This window comes from Xiphophorus hellerii, chromosome 23, assembly GCF_003331165.1.
Source record: "Xiphophorus hellerii strain 12219 chromosome 23, Xiphophorus_hellerii-4.1, whole genome shotgun sequence".
NCBI classification, from domain to species: domain Eukaryota; kingdom Metazoa; phylum Chordata; class Actinopteri; order Cyprinodontiformes; family Poeciliidae; genus Xiphophorus; species Xiphophorus hellerii.
This window is the reverse complement of record NC_045694.1, coordinates 4,260,488-4,285,600: the sequence shown is the minus strand read 5'-3', so window position 1 is coordinate 4,285,600 and position 25,113 is coordinate 4,260,488. Positions and strand designations below refer to the sequence as shown.

The window sequence follows — 25,113 nt, the reverse complement described above, 5'->3', positions numbered from 1 at the left end:
TAAATTAACCGAGCTGTCCACAAGAGGTTTGCGCACGGAAAACCAACTCAGTCATTGTGAATAATTTCAGCATTACATTCTGTACATTCCCACGGTGCTCAACAGTTATAGTTATAGAAAGTAAAACAATATTGCCATCAAAGGATAAAATAAAGTCTATTAACTGAACTTAACAGAAGACATTAATATTCATATGTCTACACAAGCAATTTTGTATTGTATGATTGATGGGAGGATGTTTACGTGACAGTTGCATGTGCTCCTTTTGATCAGATCAATATGCATCAAAATGTAATAGCAAACCAGGTAAAGAAAATGTTAAAATATTAATTTAAGAGAGGACTACTAGAGAAGTTGGCTAATTAAAGAGCAAGAGTTGATGCTGGCAACATAAAGAGAACTACAGTTACAGAAAAGAGTTTGTTTCCACTGCTTTGGCATTTTTCAAGCCCAACTTGTCTTTAATACTGAGATTATTTTTGAGAAGCCACAACAAACTTAGTTGCAAAAATAGATGACATTTTTAGGGGAATTTTCTAAAACGTTTTAGTTGCCCTCTCTCTCATTCACTACAGGGATGTTCCATATATGGAGAATACACACATTGGTTCCAATGACGAAGCAATCATCTTTAGACTTAGTGAAATTACATTGGATGTGGTAGGTGATGAACTCTATTTTTGAACTCATCAGGTGTTCTATGCTGCATAAAGATCGAATGACTGTGAGCAAAAAGCTGAACATGACATCTGTGCTTGCTGCTCTGAAGCCAAAATTATTAAATCTTGGCACATCAACTCAGTCAAAATCGCACACCATCTCCTGACGTGTAAAGATTTTTTTTCCAATTATCAAAGTTTTATTTCTATCTATGTTCAAATTATTGGTTTTAGTGGAACAAAGGGGGGATAGTTGGTTTGACTAACAGACTGTCGAATTTCTCACTGATGGGTCTGATGTGTATTTGTTACCTTGGTAGCTACTTATCTTCATAGAACACATAATATGTCGTTCAGCCTGTACAAAACTAAATGTTACAGCCAGTTTTCAATGTTTTATTTAAATGTAAATTGTAATTTAATCATTTAAACACTCACAACAAACAAACTAATGATTTCTGTCACATGGAGACATTACAGTATGCAATAGTTTATTGAGAAGAGTATTGCTCAAAATAAAAAAAAATTTTGTGGGATCTAAATATATTACTGTGGTGTGAAAATCTGCTTCCTGATTTTCTTTTTTTTTTGCCATGTTTGTCACACTTCACTGTTTCAGAACATCAAACCAATTGAAATGCTAGTCACGTAAACAAAATGCGGTTTTTAACTTGCATTTTGCATTAAAGGGAAATAATACAAACCTATATGGCCCTTTGTCAAAAAGTGATTGGCCTTCCCTGTTCACTGCTAAAACAAATGTTTATCACATCAGAGTACACCGTCTCTGGCCACACCCACACCTGATTACTGCCACACCTGTTCGTAATAAAGATATCACTGAACCAGGACCTGCATGACAATGTGAAGTACAGCAAAAGATCATCAAAAACTACAAATCATGGCAAGATCCAAATAAATTCAGGAACAGATGAGAAAGTAATTCAGATCTTGAAAGGGCAATAAAGACATTTCTAAAGCTCTGGGACTCCAGTGAACTAGTGAGAGCCATTATCCACACATGGTAAACATATGGTGAAAACATGGAGCGGTGTTTACCAAAAGTTACCCCAAGAGTTCAGCACATCCAAGAGGTCACAAAAGACCCCACGATGATACCTTCCCTCTGCTAAGGTCAGAGTTCATTCCTCCACCTTTAGAAAGAGACTGGGTAATGATGAAAGCCACTGCAGAGCAAAACAAACATTAAGGATCGACTACAGCTCTTTAAATTGGCTTGACGTTCCCCTTAAGTGTGACAAACATGGAAAAAAACACTTTTTCACAGCACTGTATGTTGTCCTAGAGCAAATCCAGACAAGAAAAAAATGCTTAAAACAGTTTGCAAACAGACAAGGGCAGACTGAAACGACCACATTGGATTTCCAAGCACCAACTACAAATCTTGCCAAGACCTGCAAAACTGCTGCATCATCCACAACTACCAAGCAGACAAACTTACAATGGGTGCAGAAGAACCAGTAAGCCACACTATGACTAAGTGATCCAAAAACATTAATCCATGATGAATGTGGAAACATGTATAACACACTACAGGACATCCAGGAACGAGTTGCCACAGCAGATATAGAGAAAAAGATTTAAATTACACTGGTGAAAATTGTGATTTTCCCTTTTTTTGTTTTGAAAAAAAAAAAAAAAAAAATATATATATATATATATATATATATATATATATATATATATATGTATTTATTTTGTTTTTGTAATACTTGTACAGCTGTTGAAAAAGAAATGCTCCTCTGGCCATTTACTTTAAAGGATGTTTGTAAGCATGCTCCTTGAGGGGAAAAAAAGTTACTTTCTCGATGCTAATGAGATTACGGTAATCAACAAGCAGTGCAGTTTTGTTTGCAGTTTGTGCACACTCAGCAGAAAATGAATTATCCAATGTGAAAGCAAAATAACATATTTCAGAACCACAAGCCACTGAACTTTGATAACTTTAAAGATTAATATTGCTGAAAGTTTGTTGGTAGTGTACCAAAAATGTGAAATCTTTTTACTTTTTATTAAACACACCTAAGCTCAGAAAATTGCATGGGTCCAGTTATTCAAAACAATGCCCATTTAGAAATTTGGCAAGTGTTTTTATTATATATTATTTTATTCACTGATAAAATTATACTTTCCTGACATAAAAATGTAAGAAGCCATTGCTGTGCCAGTTTAGTTATTAGTCCTGAGAGCTATTTACAAGAATTCAGACCACACTTCTGTACAGCACAGCATTTACAGCTTTAAAGACCTTAGTTCGATTTTTTTTCCACTGCGTGACCACATCAAACGAGTTGCATATCCTGTTTATCTCTAAACCTACTATTATCACCTCAGTGACTCAGTGATCACAAAAATGTGTAGTGTAATTGCAAACACTGTAGTTTAACTGTCTTACTTTTGTTGGGAGTTTCAGAAAGATATACCATTATAGCTCTAGATAAACACTACAACAGGTCACATGCTGAGAATGTAATGCAGATTGTTTCTAATATATGTATATAAACACCGACTTAGCTGACAAAGGTCTGCTAAAGAAACAGTGGTATGAGTTTGAAAAAATGGTATAAGTTTGCTTTCTGTTATTTTGGAATAACTTTTCCTCTCACAAAGCACACAACCGTTACTACCTGCAAAATAATTGCATTTTCTTATATTGAAAAACAATAAAAATAAAAATAAGCACTGACTAATGCAGGAATACCAATTTGCATGCAAACACTCTATGAAGTGGATTAAAATGTCCAATTGCTTAATTAAAGGTCTAATTGAGTTTTAAATGTTGTTACAAAAAAGCTGCATAAGTGTCTGCACAACAGAAACCAAAATAGATCATTTGGCATAAGCTCAGAGTACCTACTTAAGTCAAGGGAATCCTTACTACTAAGTGCACTGAAACATATTAACACCCCAAACAAGCAACAAATATCAGGTGTTCTCCAAGAAATAACATTTCTTTATAAACATAAACCACACTTTTTTAAGTAAAGACAACAACTCATCAAGTCACAGGTGAAGAAATCTTTTTGTTGCTATACATACGATTGAAAGGACTGATCACTGGGCACACATTCCCTGCATCCTATGGTGACTCCATTGCTTGCCAGGTCAAGTAGGAATGCACAGCTCTCCATTCACAAGGCTGCAGCCAGACATTTTAACATAAATGATGCGCAGAGCTGCATATACAGGAAACCAGAGCATTTCCTGTATATGTATATAAAAAAAGAAAATGGTGAGACAAGCTTAAAAGCACAGGCAGAGTGACAGGTCAACAGGTTTCAACTGACGTGAAAAAATAATTCAGAATTTCGTTCTTGTAGATAAAGCATCAATGAAGTGCAACATGAACTGCTAACATTCTCTTTCAATATTATAATAAACTTGCACATGGTGCAACTGACCATCAACTTTACAATTGTCAAAGGCCATATAATTTGCATATCAAGTGCTGAAAACGTTGGCTTATGTGCCTTCTAGTAGCAAAAAATGAAAAAGTTACACTACCTCTAATGATGCAAAACATGCTGCACGGTGTTTGTTCTAGATGTTCCAACTCTGTGCAAATTGAGTCATTTACATACCAGTTACTAGTCAGTATGAGTATTCATTCAAGTTAAAGCCAGGCTGTCAGTGGTCTTGAACTTAATTCCTCGGGGGCCATAGTCCTGCAACTTCTAGATGTGTCTCAATAGCATGCACTTAAGCTCTACAGAGCTTTGCTAATGAGCTAATATTGGAGCCAGATGTGCTGATGCAGAGATACATCTAAGAGACACCCGTTCTTCAGAACTGGAGCTTTTTGACTATTGCTTTAGACTGATTTTCAGTGGCAGACATGTTACAGTAAGGCGTTCAAAGACAACGTGCAGTAGACATATACTGTTCACTATATGAACCAATGCTTGATTGGGGCTCAGCCTATTGTTCTGCTGAGGTGATAAAGAAGCCAAGGTTGCTTCAATAGTGGCCTTCAAACTGTCTGCATTGGTGATTCTACTGCGTCATCTTCCTATTGACAAAGTCCATGAGTCACAGTGATACCATGGTTATGCAGGTTTGGTATATTTGGCAGAGTGGGCTGGGACCAAGTCCTGCTGGAAAATCAAATCAGCATAAAGCTCTTCAGCAGAGAAGTATTAACTCTTCTAAAATGTTCTGGCAAACAGCTCCTCTTACTGTACACCGGATAAAACACCAGGCCAAGGCCAGCAGATGAAATAAATATACAATTCATCAATGGCCATAGAAACTTCCCTCCTATGCGTCATTATTTATCCAGACTCTAGATTTATGAAATGAAAAATGTATTCAATCTAAAAAAAAATAAAATAAAATGTCCTCAATGCCATGTAGCAGTTGATGTGCCGACTGTAGTCACAGTACATTCCTCTTGAATTGCTACTAATCTCTTAAATGAGCTTCCCTTCACAAAACCTTCAAGGCTGAGGTGATCTCTGATTCTTCATCTTTTTCTGCCACATATTTTTCTTCCATGCAGTATACTATACTATAATTCGATGCAGCGTTTTGAAAAGCCAACTTCTTTAGTAACAACCTTTTGTGGCTAAGCCTCTTTGTGTAGGGAGTTTAAGTCATGGTCTACTGGACAGCTGCCATGTCACCAGTCCTTTTCTATGATTATGTAGGCCTTAATCAAATATTATTTTGAATCTTTTTTCGGTGCAATATAATTATTTTCAGAGAAACTTAATTGCAAGCTTCGATTAGATACACCCCATAATCATCAAAATTGACAGAAATTCTTGAAGTATGGACCACTGTGTGCAAAAAATATATAAACTCAACACATATTTTTTATAACATGCATTTTGTTTTATTGCTCCATCTCTGTATATAGGAAAAAAATCCCTTAATATAAAGAAAAAAAAGAGAAATAAAAATTCAACAGACATAAATCTTTGTTAAGGCAGTCCCAAAACAACACCATTACAACCTCGACTTAACAGAACATTATTTTACAAATAAGATAAAACAACATCGGGAAAGAATGTAGTTTTCACTCGATGATCATGCCATACACAAAAAGGAAAAGTAAAATGATTGGCCAACTAAAGAGTCAGTTGCAAATTACGAGAAAAACAATAATTGTTTCTGTTTCAACTTTCTAATCTTCACAAACCTGCTGAAAAGATGAACAATGAAGACCTCTGAGGAACCACCGTCTAACTTCTAAAACCCATCAAGACTGCGGCAAACAAAATGATGGTTTAATTCTCCCCCCCAAAAAACGAGAACGATTTCAGTTGAAAATTGCTCCTTTAGTCATTAAAGTTGTCACTGCCAGGAAGCTTTTCCAGCCATGAACCAAAGCCCTGCTGAGACAGGTATGCCCGCAGCACACTTTTGGCCTCCTGGTACGGCTTAGCCATCATCTTCAATGAAAAGAAAGTAATAGAGTGAATAAAAAGTAGAGTAATTTCCTAAAACCAATAATTAATATATTTGAAAAGATTGATGAAAATGTCAGACAAATAAACTACTTTCACAATTCTTTTTAAGTTGAAAGTTTTGATCTAAGACTTGAGCAGGCCTCTTGTTAGAATTTGATTCTTGAGTTAAAATGCATCATTTTCAATTTAAAAAAATAAGTTTCCTGTGAACTTTAACAAAAACAATCATCTTATCTTCAGCCTAAATTCCAGTTTGTTGACACAAAACAGGCTGATAGAAAAAATTAATTCTACTTTTAATGGAATGCAGGTCTGTAGTGTAAACGCTTATGTGTAAATGGGTACCTTTAATTCTCTGTAGCAGCTTGTGGTGACTAGGTCCTGTCTCTGGGCCTCTTTGGCCACCAACCTGAAGCGGTGCAGCATTGCTGCTTTGCACAGGCGGCTTGCCAAAGCAGGTCCACTCTTAAATGGAGACCTACAACAAGGAAATCGGTAATAGATTAGATAGGCCCAAACATGAACCAAAAATTCATTTCCAATATAATAACATGACAATTATGTTTTCACACAGGGCCAGGTTGGTTTGGATAGCACTTTCCCCTTGAAATCATCACTAGAGAATTGCTGTTCTACTTACTTGGATTACAATACAGAGTTCCCACAAGACTGAACCGGAAGTGATAAGCACCACTGAACCGCCATCCTGGTAGGCAAGAACAGCTCAAAGCATAGATGAACTATGGCTTTAAGACCAACAAAATGAAAGTCATCAAAAATTGTAATTGAGTAATAGTTGTAGGGTACTTCTATCATTTATAATTTAGAAAAGAAGGAACCGAGAGTTAGTTCTAAGCTGTTGGCTTGTTTATTGTTGCCATTGTAACTGTCAAGACAGTTAGTTCTGGATACTTACCAAGATGGCTATCAGCTACAAAGTTCCTGGAAGTATGACATCACATGAGAACTATGTATTGTCTGACATTAAAAGTTATTAATAATCTGAGTCATTTGGGTGTCACCAAAACCCCCCAAAAAGAATACGAAGCTGTGAAAGAGTTAATTATAGTTTTATGGCACATTCTGTAAATTTTTTTTTAATCTGTCTGCATACCTTACCCAATTCAAATGTATAAGCACTTTATGCAAACCTTGAACTCACAATCATATTATTAATACTTTATGGCCTAATAGTAATTATACCTCCAACAAACAGCACAACTGTAAACTAGTCATGAAGGTATAATAGATGCAAAATATGACAGGCTTACTCTTCAATGGTCTTGCCCTCTAGACCATCCACAACTTCCACAGAGCCGTCTCCTTCACACCAGTTGATACCACAGGTGAGCTGACTGCCGGTGTCAGAGGTGACCACAGAAGGCACCAAGCTGATATGGGGTCGCATCATGCAGTAGAACATGGGCAGCAGGGAGGTGATTCCCTCCACACGCTGGTTCACAGACATCTCCATCCCTCGGATTTCAGTACAACCAGAGTCACCTGTTTTGTTTCACATAAAAAGCTCAAAACTTGATAATTTGGCAGTGCAGCTGTGACATTTATGTAGTTATTAGTTTGTTCAATTTTTATACTACTTTTTATAATGTCCAGTTTCTGAATTCTGAAAAGTTGAAATGCATCAAAAAGAAACTGACAAATTACAACAATTGCTTTTAATTTTACTCTCAGATTTACTGGCAACATTATGAACCTAAAATATAGGAATATGAAGCATTGAGCTCACTGTGATGCTGCCATCACTTCTCTCCACATTTAGCTAGCTTAATATCAAACGTAAATACATTTTAAGTGTACTCTTTATAATCTTTCTTCAATTTATTTTGTGGGTGTGCATTTTCAAAAGATGGACCTTGCAAAAGATTATTTATATGCATGAAAATTATAATCACAGAAGTGTCACTGACCTTTGCTAAAGTCACAGCTGTAACCACCTATTATCACAGAACCTAGCTTTAGGTCCTGTTGTTAAATTTAATAGGTTAGAAAATAAATATTTCTAACAGTTTCTCCTGACTTTAGTGAATAATGGATGAATACAATGTCAAGCCCTTTCCTTTAAAGTGTGGTGCTTGAAAAAGCCGTTTCAAAATAATCTGTTGCTCGTTTATTTATTGTGTAGAACAGCACAGTCACTCACATTTTTACCCTATTTGGAAATACTTTCTAAGCAATTAACACTCCCCTTGTAAACTTAAAAGCCTGTATTAATACCTACACAGAATGAGATGTTTCACAATAAATATACAATGTAAAAGCAAATTAAAATAAGTTGACAAGATATACATATATATTGTTGTTTTTTTTTGTATTTGCCATGCCGTCCCATCTCATAATCTGGGGTTGCACCTATAAACATTTTCATTTAAAAACAGCACAGCTAACTTTGGAGTTTCCCCTTGTTTCATCCTGGACAAATGTGATTATTTTGCCATGTTAATTATAAGAGGTGGGGACAATTAGGCACCCCTCCAACCTGGAAACTATGATATTTTCACACCTTTTATCTTGGTTATAGGTCTGGGGAATTTGCTGGTGCTCAGGAGCACCCACCTTGAGAGCAAGCTGCAGGCATCAGCAGCGTGAGATAAGGAACTATTTTTAAATGAACTTTCCCCTATTCAGGAAGAAACAGAGCACGTCAGTTTCATATGCAGCTGTGGTGGAACCCAGTGTAAAACACATTTGAATTCATTACCAGTCAATTATTTTAGAAAATATGTACCATTAAGAGAAAAATTATTCATGCCCCAGCCAGATTTAGATTTTAAATCATTTTCATTAAACCAAAAGTTTTTTTCTTGCAGTATGTTCCACGTCTTTGAGGTCAGAAAACCTCCTTGCCATCACCCTATTATTTTGCTCCCTCCATAAATTTTAAGATTTTCTAGAGGATTCAAGTATGGACTCTGGTTGGCATAGGGATGTTGTAAATGATTATTTTTATAATCGAGTAATCTATCAGTTTTTTGATTATTACTGTAGTAATTGAATAAAGAGAATTCCCCCTTTTGTAGTAGCTATTTAAGCTAGCAGAAGAAATCTATGAAAGAAAAATTGATAGTAGATAAACAATGCAGTTACTTTTTTTGAAATAAGAAAACATTTCATTTGGGGTCCTCCAGAGATCGTTAATCGGGTTGGATTTTTTTAAAACACCGATGTAAACTCTAATGTTTCCTGTTGAGTTGCTATAGCATCGAGGACGTGCTGTTGTGAAATACCAACTGTTGTGTAGCACATGCACTGAGTTGTCTCCTTCTTGGAGGCTGGTCTTCCTCCATAGCTGCAAATAGCACTTAATACAACAAGTGAGAGGGTTGCGCAATACAAATAATTAACCAGCCAGAACATAATTTAATAAAGCCTAGAGGAATTTTAGTAATCAATGTACTCAAATCCTTTGATGAATCATTCCAGTCATAACTGGCATTATACCTCCATGTGCCTACATGCTGGACAAATGAAAATAAATTTAAATCTAGATCTGCCAGTGGAATAATTTTGAGTGTAAGTGAATGAAATAAATTATTGCATCCAACACAAAGAACTTGACAACATAGTGAGAATGTTGTTTAGACATTCATTCAAATAGTCATTAGATCAGGACAAATTTTAAATATTCAGTACATTTGATCTTGAGGAATGGAGTCGGCCACCACTGATCTACACTTTGGCACAAACCAAATTAACAGAATGTATGACATTTAAAAACTGAACCATTAACTACAAATTATGTCAATAAATTTTGCATTCTTGTTTTTCTATCACACTGTTAGACAGAGGTATGATGTCGCATCAAACTTTCTGATAACTCACTTGAGGAAATCCTCCTTAACCAGAAAACACACAAGGAGAAATTGCTAAAATCAAAGACAAATGGCTTGACTTACCTACAAGGATGCTTTGGACATAGACAGGCTCAATGAAGTGGCTCAGTAAGGCTCCTTGGTATCCAAGCACCTGCCACTGAGTGATCTTATCAGTGGTCGACATGCTGACCATCTCGCTAGCAGAGTTATCGAGGGTTGAGGAGAAAACTGAAAACACCTTTGAAAGAAAAAAAATGTTTGTTGTTAAGGGTTAATATTTTAATCAAAAACCACAAATACATAAAAGAAGCTTTCAAATTTTATTCCCATAAATGACTGAACATAGTACCTTGCCCTCAACTGACAGATGTAGGCTGATCTCACTGTTGACTTGCCATGTTGTAATGGAAAAAGGGTTCAGGCGCCTGGGAATAAAGGACATGGTACATATTAAGATTTAGACCTTTCAGTTTAGATTTACTAATTAGCTTTTACTCTCCAGGTTAATACAAACATGAGAAACAACCTGACAATAAATAATGACATTAAGAAAAAACTCCTGGGTAGGGCTGGCTAACTGCAGAAGAAATAATTATGATAATTTTGGTCAAAATTGAAATCATGTTTTGTTTTGTTTTTTTAAACAAGCATTCACTGAGTTTGAAAAAGGGATGTATTGATTCCATTGGAGAACATGGACTTATCTTGAAACATAAGACACAAGTTTCTTTTATGTCTTCTTGCTGAATCTCCCTTAAAATAAGAAAGAATTTTTTCAAATGTTGGATATTCTATCATTTTTTTTATAATACAAGTAACTCAGCGGCCTTCAAAAAAGTACTAATCTACAAATTTAAAAACACTCAAAATAAAAAAAAAGGAAAAAAAACCTAACTAAACATAAAGTACAATAGATATTAAATAAGATATAGCATTCTCCCAAAAAGGTACGCCATTGTACTTCTGGTCGTTTTGGGCTAACTAAGATGATCAATTGCTAAAGTTACTCTCCTGTTTGTGACATCTTTATTTGTTCTGACTTCTAAAAAAATGCAACTGTCCTAAGCAAGTGGATTAAACTGCTTTAAGGGTCTTTGCTGTTTAAAAATCAAGCACTAACAGAAAAGTGGGGAGAAAGGAAAGGCTGGTGTTATTTTAGGCAATCACAAGCCAACAGATTTACTAAGAACATTGCAAGTTCTTAGCAAAGGGGAACTTCATCAAGTAAATTAAAAAATGAATTATTAATATTTAAATCTAAGTGCCTATTTTTAAATTTATCTTTCATTCTTCTGTTGTACAGACAAAAGATGAACAAGAATTAATTTTGAATGTTCTTAAAAAAGTTGCAAACATGCCCAACGAGCAAATGCTTACAGCTTAGTTGGAATCTGTGCTGCACCCTTTGGTAGTTGGTTTACATACAGATGCAGGGTAATCCCACTCTTCAGGCTGAGGAGTTTGCTGTTGATGTTATGAGTGAAGATGGACTTTGCAGTCAGATTGGCATTTTTGCTGAAATACATCAGCAGGTGCCGGTACAGGTACCTGGTAACACAGAATGAGGATGGCCCATCACATATACTTCACTAAACATGTGGTGACATGCCTTGAGTTGTAGGGTAGGCTTTAATGTATCATCTTTTCAGAAAGATGTCAAAAATATAGCTGCAAAAAAGTTATCTAACAATATTTAATGCAAACTACTTCAAAGCTAATAACAAACTAAAATATTTACTCAAAAATCTATTATGCTAGAAGAATACAGCTATTCTGGAAATGTCATGGTCATACTCACTGTAGCAAGTATCAAACAAAAAAAGAACAATTCTCTCACCAACTGAGAAAACTACAGCATGTTTTGTAGTAGACTTAAGTAGACCATCATAGAAAAATAATAACCAAATACCTCATGAGAGACCTCCTTGCTGTAACAACAGCATGAGAATCATGCACAACCCGTCCATTTGATGACACTTTGGTGTTGAAGTTTCCAGTCCCAAGAGCAACAACCTCGCATCCAGTGGCTACAAGAACAGGGCTAAGTTAAATATTTCAATACTTAAAAAAAAAAAAAAAATATATATATATATATATATACTGTATATCTTGTTCTTAGAGTCATGTCCAGTTTACATATCTTTAGCGTACATTTTTGACAAACAATATGATACATGCAGTTACTTCACTCGTCTAGCTTACCTCATGCCCACTCCACGTTTATTAAGACCTCTAATAAATAAGTGTAACAAACCCTAAGAAAAAAAATATTTTTAAACCCCATCAGGACTTTAACTGGAAGTTCCCCCACTTCTATCTGCCAAGACCTTTTTTTATTTATTTTTTTAACAAGAAATATTCCAGGTCAGTCTGGTGTAAAATGGATGAATAGGTTGAAAAGCATATCATGGAAACTGTTGAGCATGGTGGAGGAGCTGTAATGCTGTGGGACAGTTTTTCTCCCAAATGTCTACTTACAAGTTTTGACAATGAATGCAGCTGTTGTTTCCCCACAGCTAGAGAACTCTGGATGGTTGTTCAGCAGTTTAGAGAGCTGATCCTTCACAGCATGTGGAATCTGGAGGTTGACTGAACTCTTCCTTTCTGAACAACCAAATGAAAAACGAAAGAAAAAAATATCAATATCGACTCAACTGTATTCATTTTATCAATAAAAACTAAGTGTGCAAAAGGATACTTAAAGTAGAGTTTTATTGAAACTTTTATTTTATTTGAACATTAAGCTTGCTTGTTGATCTAAAGCAAATGGAATCAGACATGTAACTTTTCTGATAAAAGATAGTGCGTGTTATCTATATAAGCGTATTGCGTGATAATAGTATGCACACTCTGAGCAGGATCCTAAACAGAATGAGGCTGCACACACTCAGTCCGATCCTCTATGGTGTTCCTAACTGACCACTTGGAATGAATTTATTTACTTTTATTTTGGAGAGAGGAAGTCTTTTATTTTGAAAAATGCTTAACTGGATCTACTTTTGTCTTTTGTCACCATCTTGCCTTCTGTTGATTTTGGTTGTTAGGTTATGAACAGCCGTTGCCGTTATTCAGCTATTGCATTGTTCAATAAAAATCTGAACAGAAAATGTTCAGCAAATACATCTGAGCCTCCGTTGAGTTTGAAGAAGCTTTCATTCTGTAATAATCGCCCTTCAGCCATTTCCCAAATCAGAAGCTGCAATCGGAAGCCAACTTCAACTTCATTCCAGACGGTCAGATAGGAATGCCGCAACATTTAAAGGATCGAACTGACGTTTCGTTCTGTGCAGTCCCATTCTGATTAGGATCCTGCTCACAGTGCGCATACTATGAATGACTTCAACCACAAGCAGCATCAGTATCTCTCCATGTTTTAGACCAATCATGAAGAAAGCTTGACCAATTCCTGTTATCCATTGTACTCGCCACCTTCTGGACATAAAATTATCACATTTAAACAAGATAACTATCATGTTTATCCAACATATTATCACGCTTAAACAAAATAAGTATCACTTTATAATGTGATAGCACTCTAAATTATTTTTCCTCCGTGATAGCAATACGCTTCCAGATTTTTCTTCTTTCAGAGAACAAACATGACAAGGCATTATCCTTTAAGATGTGGTTGCAGAAATACCAACAGGGTATTCACAGAAGAAGTGTGGAAATTGGTTCGCACACCAACACTATCAAACAGAAATCTTGAGTTACCATAAAAGGCCCTAGAAGGATTTCTGTCAGAGATGGATGCATCTTCCTTCACTGGTAAGGGTGGAGGAACATCTGGGGACAAATAGTTATAAGAAAGGTCAAATCTTAAGAGATAACTTTGTGAATAAAGTGCTTCACACAACATGCACCATAGTCAATTGCCAGTGATGAGCATTTTCCTTGTATCCTCTACCTCCAACTAGTCAAACTTGGCCCTTTCCTTTTTATTTTACTACATTTAAAGCTGTATGAAATCCATTTAAATTTTCCCAAATTCTGCTGTATCCATTTGTGATTTTCTGAAACCAGATTATTTTCCATTCTAGCAACATTTTAAACAAAAAAAAGTGTTTGATTATGGAGTGAAAAATAATTCAAATAGGCAAACAGTTCCACATTTAACAATTCTTATTCAACTTTCAAAAGTATAACAGTGTTGTGGTTCAGCAGAACATTGAGTGTTTCATGTATGAAACAAATCGTACATATTTCACATTCAGTTTAAAAAAATTTTTGTGTTGAGTCCTTGTGTTCTGGCAAACTTTTTTATTTTTTCTTACAGAATATCTGTTTGAACACATAGCAACAAAATCTTAAATAAACATACACCTTGCTTTTACTTTAAATGTTCAGTTTTCTCATATTTATGTGATATCCATTGAGACCATCAAGCATCCAAAAAAAGTTTGTAAAATACTAACCTGATGTTTGAGGGAGATCAGATTTTAGACAGCCTAAGCTAGGCAAAAAGTCCTCCAAAGCAGCCTTTGCTGCATTTAGACGAGCTTCCTTTTTAGTCACTCCCATGCCAGTCTTGTACTGAACACCATCGATTTCAACAGCAAAAGCAAAATAAAACCCTGATAAGTTCCCTATGTAAAAAAAAAAAAAAAAAAAAGAGGAAAAAACAAAAAGAAAAACAGGTAATCAGACTGCAGTCACTTAGACAAGTGTTAAACAGCTACTTAAGTTTGGTGGCTCATTGAGCTACATGTTTTGTGTTGTTTATACTTTTCAAAATGGTAAAATGTTACATGATGATACACCTTATCTTACTTTTAATACAACATTCCAAACTATTTTCCCTTGTCTTGGCAAAAAAGAGAAGTATTAAAAACACACAATAAGAAAGCTATGGGAACGACACAAACTAGCACACACAGATTTTCACAGAATCTCAGTTATTGACAACTACAGAAGACAACAACTTTTAGAAACATAAAGCAAAGTTAGATTTGATTATTTTGTTGCTAAGCAAATGACACAAAATGCAAATACAACAGATAGTGTAACAGAACCTTCCACTCAACAATCCACACCTGCCATAACAGCAGTTTGATTATTGCTATTATGGTGCCTCACCTGTGGTAACTGTTTCCTTGATTTCTAGATGAAACTGTAAAACTTGGGCCAGCTGATGAAGCAAAGACACAGCATTTGTTTCACCCTTCTTGTATTTTTCAACCAGCTCTTTGGGAGAGGATTTTGGCTTCTCAAAATGACCTTAGTTGAATCAATGGAGCAGAGAAGTGAATCATTAAAGCACACGCACACGTTAGACTGCCCAGTTTTCCTCATCAAAAACACTGATGAGGAAGAACAATCCTGAGATTAAAAAGAATATCACTAGTAAAATGACAACAATCTGAAAATCCCATTGCAGACGATACCCGGTCTGAACGACTTAGTTCCTTGTCTGATGGAGTCACGTTCCTGATCAACATTGAAGAAGTATTGCTCCTTATTTGACTCTCTTGATTCGGATGTTGGTGGCAGACTCTTCATTAATATTTGAGCAAAACTGGTTCCTCTAGAACCTCGAAATGATCCACCTGCTGAAAACATCCTGCAAGCCAAACAAGTTCTGAGTGGAGAAGAACATATGTGTTGGTCAACTAAAGTCCAGATATATTTTGATTTATTTTATACATTTACATAGTTTGGGTACATATAAACAATACAAGCAATTTTTCACGTGGGAAACAGAATGGATTTATTTCTTTAAAGTTATCAAAACGCTATATAAAACGTAAAAAATGAATACAATGAATAATAAATGTAGTTTGTAGGGCATAAACCAAACAGTAATGTTTTAGTCCTCAGGTTACCTACAAAATATTCACAAGGCAGATTATGGCGATATAACACAAGCAAGCCTACATAAAATACTTAAGTCAAATGTATCATTAGAAACGGGAGTACGGTATGTCCAAACAGCAGCTCTGTCTCTCATTTGCTATAAAGTATTACTCAAATAATGTCCGCCATTTTTCTGAGAATAATTAATTGTTTGGGGAGTGACATTCTTCATTACTTCAACTTTCTTCTAACTAAAAACATAACTAGGTTAGCATTCACTTTCTTTAGATCAACTAATAGTTTCACCTTTTGGTAAATATGATTAACGGTGGTGGGAGGTTAAACTGACAATTGGCTGAAATCCGAATATTCTGCACGTGTTGCTGCTGTAGTTTGCATCAACACGTGGCATGAATTAAATAAATGTTTTACAGCCTCGGTCTGTTTTTTTCTCTCTTTTCAACGGGAAAAGGTGGACTGGATGACAGCCAGATACCCCTCCCCCACCTACATATTGCATTGTCATCTCCAGGAAAATACATTAATACGGACATGTAGATTTTTACACGAAAAGTCATATACTATCAACATACAATAAACACTAGTATTTTTATTAACAGACAACAAAAACAGTAATTTATTTTCCCCCGCGAACTAATTTTTTTTTATCATTTCTCCTATCTTACAGCTAAGCTATCTTAGCTAACGTTCGGACTTGCTAGCGTAAAACGTAGCAATTACCCATCAAGCAACTTAAGCCAATTTCAACCATCACTTAGCATGATGGCAGAAATTTTCATGGAGTAAATTTTCAGTTTTGGTTAGTATGTAGCTCTACGATTTACCGTCAACTCAATCTGCGACCTGGGTACCAGCTTTCAACGTAGAATTGATACTGCAGTCTAACGACGCCATTTATCAAGTTCTAAATTCAAAACCAAGATCAAATGTAAACTTTTACCTATTTTGGATTCGAAAGATAAGTAGATCTGTAATGGTGTCTAAAAAATTCTGGAACACGAACGACTGCCAAACTCACGCACGACGCTGCTGTGTGTCTGTTGAGGCGCAGAGATCCTTTGCAACGGATGATGGATGATACCGTTTGAAAAATGCAGATCAATTGTAGTCGCAATTTTAGTACTGGAAACCTCTAACTGAGAGAAGAAGGAGCTAAAGAGCAGCTTAATTCAACAATGCATTTACTAAACAATAATTTATTTTTTTTAAAGTAGAAAACAAATAATATTTCATGTTATATTTTTTGTTTGACATTTTACTAAAATCTGAAATCGAATATGTTTGTGTTCTTAACAATAAAACATACTATTTGGTTCTTGCAAATTTTACATCTCTGGGCAAATTTTATTTAAGAAAAATGAGGGAAAATGGCTCTTTGGATTGTAAATGTTTCTGACCCCTGCCCTTCCCAGCTGGCAGTTGACTAGTAGTAAATGAACCATTCACCTCTGGGTTATGGGAAAACTAGGTGTTTTGTTCATAAGTGATGGTAGGAGGGTATGGGAGATGGATAGACAGATTGAGGTTTCATTTACAGAATTGTGGGCACTTTTCTAGTCTTTTTTCATGAAAAAAGAGCTGAATCAAAAAGCCAAACTTTTCATTTACTGGTCTGTCTACATTCTGATTCTCATCTATGGTGATGTGACATGGTTCATGACTAAAAGAACAAGGTCCTGGACAGAAGCAACCAACATAAACTTTCTCCAATGGGTGGCTGGATTCAACTTTAAAGACCAGGGTGGGGAGCTCGAAGTAGAGCCGCTTCTTCTCCACTTCGGAGTGGAGAAGTGGAGAGATGCTGGTGCCTGCGACCTGATCTCGGATAAGCTGAAGACAATGGTCAAAAGTGAGAATGGATGGATAGTTGGAATAAACCATCCTATCAGAATCAATTCACAAACCATCCATTGCACTCTGTTTTTTGCAACAGAGTGCAAAAAACCACAAAAGCAACAAAGCTTTTGTGCAAACATAAAGTTTCATTATGATATAAACTGTAAGTTTGTGATGGTGTCTGGAAATTTATTGGTTAAGCTATGTTTGTTTTTTATTGGGAGAGGTGGTGGAGTAGCTAGAAATTATACTCAAGTAACTGTGGTGTTACTTCAAAATAATATAACTTAAATCGAAGTAAGAGTTATGGTGCAGTAAATCTACTTTTTTCTAAAGGTTTCTCAAGTAAATGTAACCATACACCTCCGGGTATTTTTATCAGAATGATTTCAAATGGACACCTTTAACAGTAAGAGTGGCACAATATAGACATACAGTAGGTATTTACCTTCATATCTTTATCTTCTCACATCAGACTATTGATGAGATCAAAAACTAAAACTGTACAAAGATTTTGACTATTATTGCATATTGGATGCACACTGAACCTCCTCAAATTGATGAGTCCCTGCTACAAACACATGGAAAAACAATTTAATGCTTATAAGATTAAATTTGTCAAATGATCAGATGAATCCTGTTTATAGGATCTCAATTAACAAGCTAAAATATCTTCTTCAAAAGACATATTTATTGCAGTTGAAATTCATGAAATCATTAACTAGATGTTTTACAATTAGCAAACAGATTTTTAGGTGTATTTGAAACTGTAATATTTAGATGTTCTTAAGTTATTAACTTTATAAGCTGAATGTTTTTGATAAAACCTTTGGAAGGAGACTTGTCATGCCAAGTGCCATAAGGTCACAGTCAGAACTGGAAATTTCTGGTCTGTCCTGAGTTACGTTTTAGCAGCAATATCACTTCCTGATCTGCTTTGGCCCGAGTCACATCACACTTTAGACCATTTAGGCATATGTTTCCATTATGTTTGTTTCATTTCTTTCAGTGCAATGGTGAGGTAGTGGGACGAAGTGAAAAGGAGGCTTCCGCTCTCTTTCACCTTTGGTAAAAGATAGTTGTGGTGCGCAGTAGTATCCTCCTTATGTAAATGCATAATGACCCTTTGAGAGGCTATGTTTGTCTTTGGGGAATCCCCCTTTGATGAGATTGCTTAAAATAGTTGCTTGCATCGGGTTGCTTTATCACATTATTCTAAGATAAGGGCTTACTATGCATTTATGTGTGTTGCTTTTTTTATACCTTGACATACTGGTATCCAGTTTTAGATGATGACAACATAACAGGACAGTCAGAGCTTCAAAACTTCCCACTTTGGTATGTACTTTTTTCCAAAATGTAACAAAATGCTCCTAAGTTGATCTACCCTCTAAACAAACGTCCTTTTAAAAAGTTAATTTGTACCTACCTGAGTTTATGAAATGAAGAACTCTGAAAGTGGTAAATATTCACCTTACAGGATGTGGCTATTGTGTGGTTGGGCAAGACGAGGTGGGGAGAAAGCCTGACGCGTTCAGCCAAATAGCTGAATTGAAACCTTTCATCTGATGGAGGGTCGCTGTCAGCAGCTCTAATCATAAAGGATCTTCAGTGGGGATAGTGATTAGCGATTATGAGAGTGTGTGAAGTAAAGTGGAACAAGCAGCCCACAGGCAGAGAAATGTGAAGGTTGCCACAGGAACAAACATGGTTTAACACCCCCACATTGTTAAAGTTTGAATTTTCAAGTTTGATCAGTCAAACTTGAAAAGGGAAAGGGCGCAGGGTGAAATGACTTGTCATGCCTCATCCTCTTGTTCCCATAAGCAGTTAAAAAAGGAACAAGTTGACTCACTCTGATGCATGCCTGGCCTTCAACCACAACATTTTACATTTTAATAAATCTGGAAGAGGACTTTGTTTTCTTCATTTCTAGAGGACATTTCTTCAATTAGTGGTGGTTAGCAGTAATATCCGTGATAGTGAAATATAATGCATATAAGTCTTTTATTTTATTGTTCCAGTGGAAAAATTTGAAAGCAAATGTTACAATGTGAGTGAAAATATACAAAATCTGCAACACTGTGAAAGAAAGCGATAAAAAGTCTTCTTGTTGTGCGTCTGTTCAGCTCGGAAAAGTCAGAGCAGGCTATCGGAAATGAAACACTCCCCACTGGAAATATTTGTTGTTAATAATAACATCTCTTCTATCTGGAAAAGCTAAACCCCAACATAAAGCCATTAAAGGTATCGGAATTTCCCCCATTAAAGACTCTGATTATCAGGACATATCTAGCAGAGACAGATAGAAAGTACCCTCTTTTCTCATCTCTATTATATATGGAAAAGAAGTCTAAAAAATAAAACATGCATCACAGTGAATTATTGGAGAAGCACATAAAGAGTCATAACACACAGAATCTGATGTAATTCGTGACACCACAAAAATGTAAAAACTGCACATGCAAAGCAAATATGCAAATCAACTTTCCATGGTTGGAGTCTTACTTCAGCTTCCACCTCCAGTTATGATCAATAGTGTAATAGTAACCCATTAAAATGATTGGAAAGTTATTTCTAAGTTTTGCAAATATACAAATACTTTATAAGACTCTTATTTAACCATGAAGTGACCTGTTTCTTAGCTCATCCCAACGTGACATCCATATTCCTCTTGTTTAACAGCAGAGGGCAGTGTGAGAAAGCAAATCAAGCTGCGTTGTTCAGTGCAAATTGGAGTTTGCAAACTTGCTTGTGATGGGATGAAAAATAAGAAAAACATTTTCAGAGTGAGTCAGTGGCCACATTTGAGTCACTGGGTTTAAAACATTTTTGCAGCAACATGTTGCAAAGGCAAAACACACTGTTTCCTCTCAGTTCACATCATGAAATCTGCTTTATCTGGAAAATGTGATTGAATTGAACCTATGTCTGGAAAGCAAAAGCGAAAATATTCTGAAAGGTTTCATTACTATCATAGATAATGCAATCTAAGACGTCAAAGAGAGAAATCCGTGAACTTTATGATGTTTGCAACATGTTGTATGTGCACATTTAGACAAAAAATGTTTTCTTTGTATATTACAGAATTACAAGTTTATGATCAATTATCGGACCTAAAAGCAGGCATGCACATGCAGTGGTATAACAAGTATTTGCCCCCTTAAGGATTTCTTCTGTTTTTGCATTTTTTACACTTAAAGGAAAATAAAACCCATGCAAACCAACTTCTTTGAAAAGTAATTGTCCCGTAAGCTTATATCTTCCTGCTAATAACAAGCAGAGCCTTTTAGAGAAATGGTATTCCACTATTTTTTTTTTTTGCACAGTTGTGCACACACTGGACAGTTTTATAACATGAAAAGTTTATTTAAGGTCAGACCAAAGGATCTGAATTGAATTTAAGTCCAAACCTTTACAATTCCTCTCCACAATCTTTATTTATTTTATTCTAGCTAATCCCAACATGCTGGTGTGCTTCAGATCATTGTCCTACTGCATGACAAAAGTGTCATTAATTGATGCCCAGTCAAGTTCAATAAGTCATTTAGGTCTTGAAGCAGCAAATCTTCCTCAGACATCCCAAAGCCTTTGAAATGTTTTTTTTTTTAACACTTTCTGCACTGATAGAATTTCCACAACTCTTTAAACTACTGTAGAATGGAGCATGATTTCTTGCAATTTAGGGAATTTTTTAACTACTTTGTGTTGTCAGACACAAAGTAGGTTAAAATTATTTCTTGATTCTACTCATTCCACAGTAAGTAAGCACATCTGTGGCAAGGGACCTTGAACTTAGCTTTTCAAAAAAAATTAATTAACAACACTTGATTCATCATTTATTTTACTTTTTCACATACGACCAGACTGATTTTGCATTTAGTCAAGTCAAATCTGACATCATGATTTGAAGACTCTAAATGTGACAAAAAAGTCAAAAGGGGCAATTTTTTTTTAGTTTTGCTGTATGTATATCTTGACACAAAAGTAACAGTCAACAGAAAAGCTACATGAGTTGTAATACTGAACAGAGTCTTAGAGCGTAGAAACCAGAACCCAGTGCCCCATGGCTAACGTATGTTTGCTCTGACAGCACCCTGTCATTGATAAATAACAGCCGCTCCTCTCTGGCCTGCTGCTGCAGTCACATTCAGCTGCAGCCCACCAATGCGTCTCCACATCCAAGATTGAATCTTCCCCATTCATTAGACTAAGTGGATGAGGCTCTCTAATAGGGGCTCCCTTCCCCTCAATAATTGCCGTTGATTGGCGTAAATTAGACCCTAGTTGCCAGACGAGTGATTCTCGACGACGATAATCTGATTCCCAACTCAAACTAATAGGATTTTAACTCTGGCTTTGGCCTAATGTCCGTCTGCAAACCCTGGCTATGGCCCTATGCCCCATCCAGTCGACGTCCTGTGGATCATATTTGAGGCAGACCGGGCTGAAGCTGAAGCAGCGTGTGGATTCTGAGGGGTTGGGGGTCATGTTCTCATCTATTCATGTGCTGCATCAATTGGTCATTCATGTGTCGCTTACATCATCAACGGGATATGCTGTGAATGAGACTGCTGGAGCAAAAAGCGGATGTTGGATGACTAGTTGTTTTGCCGTTTAGTGTAATACACAGCCGCAGGATATATTATAGGATACTATAATTATAGGATTAAGGAGTGAAACATGAGACTAAAGGAAAGCTATTTTTAATGCAGAATAAATATGATGTAAACAAAAAAAATAAAACAAAATGGGGCGTGGCGGAGGGGTTGGCGCGACCCACATTCAGGCAAAACGTAGCCTCGACGCGGCGGTCGCGGGTTCGACTCCCGGACCCGACGATGTTTACCGCATGTCTTCCTCCCTCTCCTTACCCCTTTCCTGTCAGCCTACTTTGAAAAAGGGACAGTAGAGCCCACAAAAACAGACCCCTTGAGGGGCGATAAAAAAAATAAATAAAATAACACTATGAAATCCAGATATCTTAGTTTTGTGCAAGCAAGCAATCTCCTGCAGTTTCATGTGCAGAAAAGCACAATAGTGGTGGTAACTTAGGTTTTAAGCTGATTCCAATCTCATTGGAGGCAAAATAACAATAATTTACCACGTATCAAGGAAACAGTCTATTAAATGTGTTTAAATATTTATGCTGCAAAACAACTTGCAACATTCTGTAAAAGTCTGAGAAATAGACCACTTTAACCAAAATGGACTTAGTTGTTTTGGCTTTTAACAACAGATTAAGCAATTTTTCTTTCTTGCTTTCCATCCCAGTTGACATTTTGCTCCAGCTACCAGTCTAGAAGCTTTTCTGTGTCTGTTCCCAACAACATAAAGTCTATAAGTGAAGCACAGTTAATGTTCTTTTGTCATTTAGTTGATAAGGGGACGTTGCTACTACTAAGGCCTGAGGACTAATGAATCTCCACTCCATTACCGCTGAATCGGACAGATTGCTCTCCCGGAGAAATGAATTGAGTTTTTTGTATTTGTGAGATCATTCTCCCTCCATTAACTGCTCTTTATCCCGTCTCTTCATCACAGGCAAATCAGGTTAGGCAGCCATGATTAGCTGGGGTGGCCTCCCTTTTTAAAAGGTAATTGGGTTTGGCGGCTCAGCTGATAGTGCCATTAGGACCAATAAAGGCTGGGCTTGGCTCATCGAGTGAAACAGATTCTTCAGCAGCAGATGGCAGATGGAGGGAGAGGGTGCTGATGCATTGAAGCCAAAAACAAAGTTTGTGTAACCAAAGTAGTTTGGGGGCATCCTCTGGTTGGATATTTGCTCACCAAACCCCCAGACGAATTAAAATTTTGTCTGAAAAATATAAAAATAGTGACTTAAAAGTATAGATTAGACATTTTTAAACAAATACAAAGCCTTATAAAAGTATTCCCATCCTCTGAATATTTTTTTATATATATTTTGTCATGTTACAACCACAATCGTTAAGGTGCCGCTCCAGAAGAAGTTGCCCTATGTGTGTATGTCACTCTGAACACACCTTCAGCAGCATTTTGCTGTGAGGAGGCTTTTCTTTAACAGGGATAGTGAATGGGATGATGAAGGTTGCTAAATATGGGGCAATTCTGGAAAAACGTGTTAGGTGCTGTAAAAGGACTGAGACTGTAGCAGGACAACAATCCTGAAAATGCACCATTTATGTTTCTGAATGTCCTAGTCAAAGTCCAGACCTGTCTGCAATTAGAAAAACTGATGTTCACAGATGTTTTCCATCTAACATGACTAATCTTGAGCTGTTTTCTGAAAAAGTGGTAGAAATGTAACCCAAAAGACTTGCAGCTGTGACTCCAGTGACTGGTGGTTCTACAAGATACAATCATATTCAAGAAATTAAACTATTATTCAAGACATTATTTACTTCTGTGACTGAATTCCCAAAGTGAAAAACATTATATAGATTATTTACACACAGATTGATGTTTTCAAGCTATCATTTGCGTTATGATGATTTTCAATTTATAGCTAATAAAAAGAGCAACCTTTAAAATTAGAATACTACATCCGACCAACAACAACTAAATTTTTAATTCAGAAATTTGGCCTAATGAAAAGTAAGTTTAATATCTGCTTAAAGGTTCTTATTTTTAAAATATTTCAAATCTGCAAGGCTGGGCCTGCATATAAACAAGTGAGATATTTTTTTCAAAATTGTTTTAAGAATAACATTGAAAGCAATCATACATTACATTGTGTTGGTATATCTCATTATATCGTTTTAGTGACGTTTGTGATTAACTTTATAAAATGTTTATGGAGTAAAAATACGTTTGCAAAGCACTGTAAGCAATATTTCACATGGAAATGTTTCAGTAGAAAACATTTGTAATATGTGCACCAATACTTCATTGCTTATACTCCTTAAAACATGAATATTATAAGTTATCAAAGTTGCTCTAGCTATAAAAACTGAATTCTGAAGGGCAACTTGAACTGGTAGGTAGGTAAGCTATACGCAGCATCTAAAGCTTATCAGGGGTGTTGAATGAAAACATGCTGTGTTACCAACAATCGATAGCCTCCATCTGTATCTCCCCCTGTCATCGGTACTAAAGGAAAGGTGAACTTGCCAATTCCGAGAATTCCCGTAAAGCTCCAGATAACCTTACTGTATCTGGGGCTTTGTCCTATAGGAAAAGGTGCATTAGTAGTGACAGGAGGGCCGTCGGGGACTGGTGCTGATGGGAGATTTAAACGGCTGGAGGTGGGTCTGTGTATTGGGTGGCTGGTCATTGCTGTGACTGTCTCCCGCTTCTCTTTTTTCACTGAGGAGGTCCAATCCCCACCGCTTCTCTTATCTGTGGTTAGGCTTAGTTTTTGCCCACTTTTCTTTTCTTCCCGGAATCTCAACCAGCTGAAAAGTGCGTTTAAAGAGGCTGCCCTTTTTTTTGTATCATCTTCAGCCCATGTGTGGGTTTTGATTTCATGACATACTACATTCACCTATAAAAACTGAGTCTTCTCTGACCTTATCAACCTTGAGGATTATTATCACTCGAAGCAAACCCAAACAACTG

At 36.3% G+C, this 25,113-nt stretch overlaps 2 protein-coding genes across 3 annotated transcripts in view; both read right to left on the bottom strand.

Annotated features, from left to right (window-relative positions):
- bbs12 (Bardet-Biedl syndrome 12) overlaps positions 1 to 3,823 on the bottom strand; it is a 47,812-nt gene extending 43,989 nt beyond the window's left edge. The window contains exon 1 of the mRNA XM_032555404.1: positions 3,720 to 3,823. The gene's annotated coding sequence lies outside the window, so the exon portion shown is untranslated. The remainder of the gene's footprint in view (positions 1 to 3,719) is intronic.
- A 1,687-nt stretch (positions 3,824 to 5,510) lies between these two features.
- On the bottom strand, positions 5,511 to 16,772 carry adad1 (adenosine deaminase domain containing 1 (testis-specific)). Of its 2 annotated transcripts, XM_032554277.1 has the most exons (13): positions 16,679 to 16,772; positions 15,309 to 15,502; positions 15,001 to 15,141; positions 14,340 to 14,510; positions 13,639 to 13,710; positions 12,403 to 12,528; positions 11,834 to 11,951; positions 11,302 to 11,472; positions 10,274 to 10,349; positions 10,006 to 10,162; positions 7,363 to 7,594; positions 6,437 to 6,569; positions 5,511 to 6,073 (listed from the first exon to the last, which is right to left on the bottom strand). In XM_032554277.1, the coding sequence occupies exons 2-13, from the start codon at positions 15,481 to 15,483 to the stop codon at positions 5,960 to 5,962; spliced, it is 1,686 nt and encodes a 561-aa protein (XP_032410168.1). In that variant the 5' UTR covers positions 15,484 to 15,502; positions 16,679 to 16,772; the 3' UTR covers positions 5,511 to 5,959. The 2 variants fall into 2 exon arrangements, with proteins under 2 accessions (XP_032410168.1, XP_032410169.1); XM_032554278.1 differs by lacking the exon at positions 16,679 to 16,772 and having other exon boundaries at positions 15,309 to 16,655.
- Positions 16,773 to 25,113: the final 8,341 nt, after the last annotated feature.

Bases quoted from the DNA above. Each gene is read 5' to 3' on its own strand.
- adad1 (XM_032554277.1), bottom strand. From the start codon at position 15,483: ATGTTTTCAGCAGGTGGATCATTTCGAGGTTCTAGAGGAACCAGTTTT. The intron at 15,142-15,308 runs GTATCGTCTGCA...GATTCAACTAAG, and splicing joins AACTAAGTCGTTCAGACCGG to GTCATTTTGAGAAGCCAAAA. The intron at 11,473-11,833 runs GTATTTGGTTAT...CTGTGTTACCAG, and splicing joins GCAAGGAGGTCTCTCATGAG to GTACCTGTACCGGCACCTGC.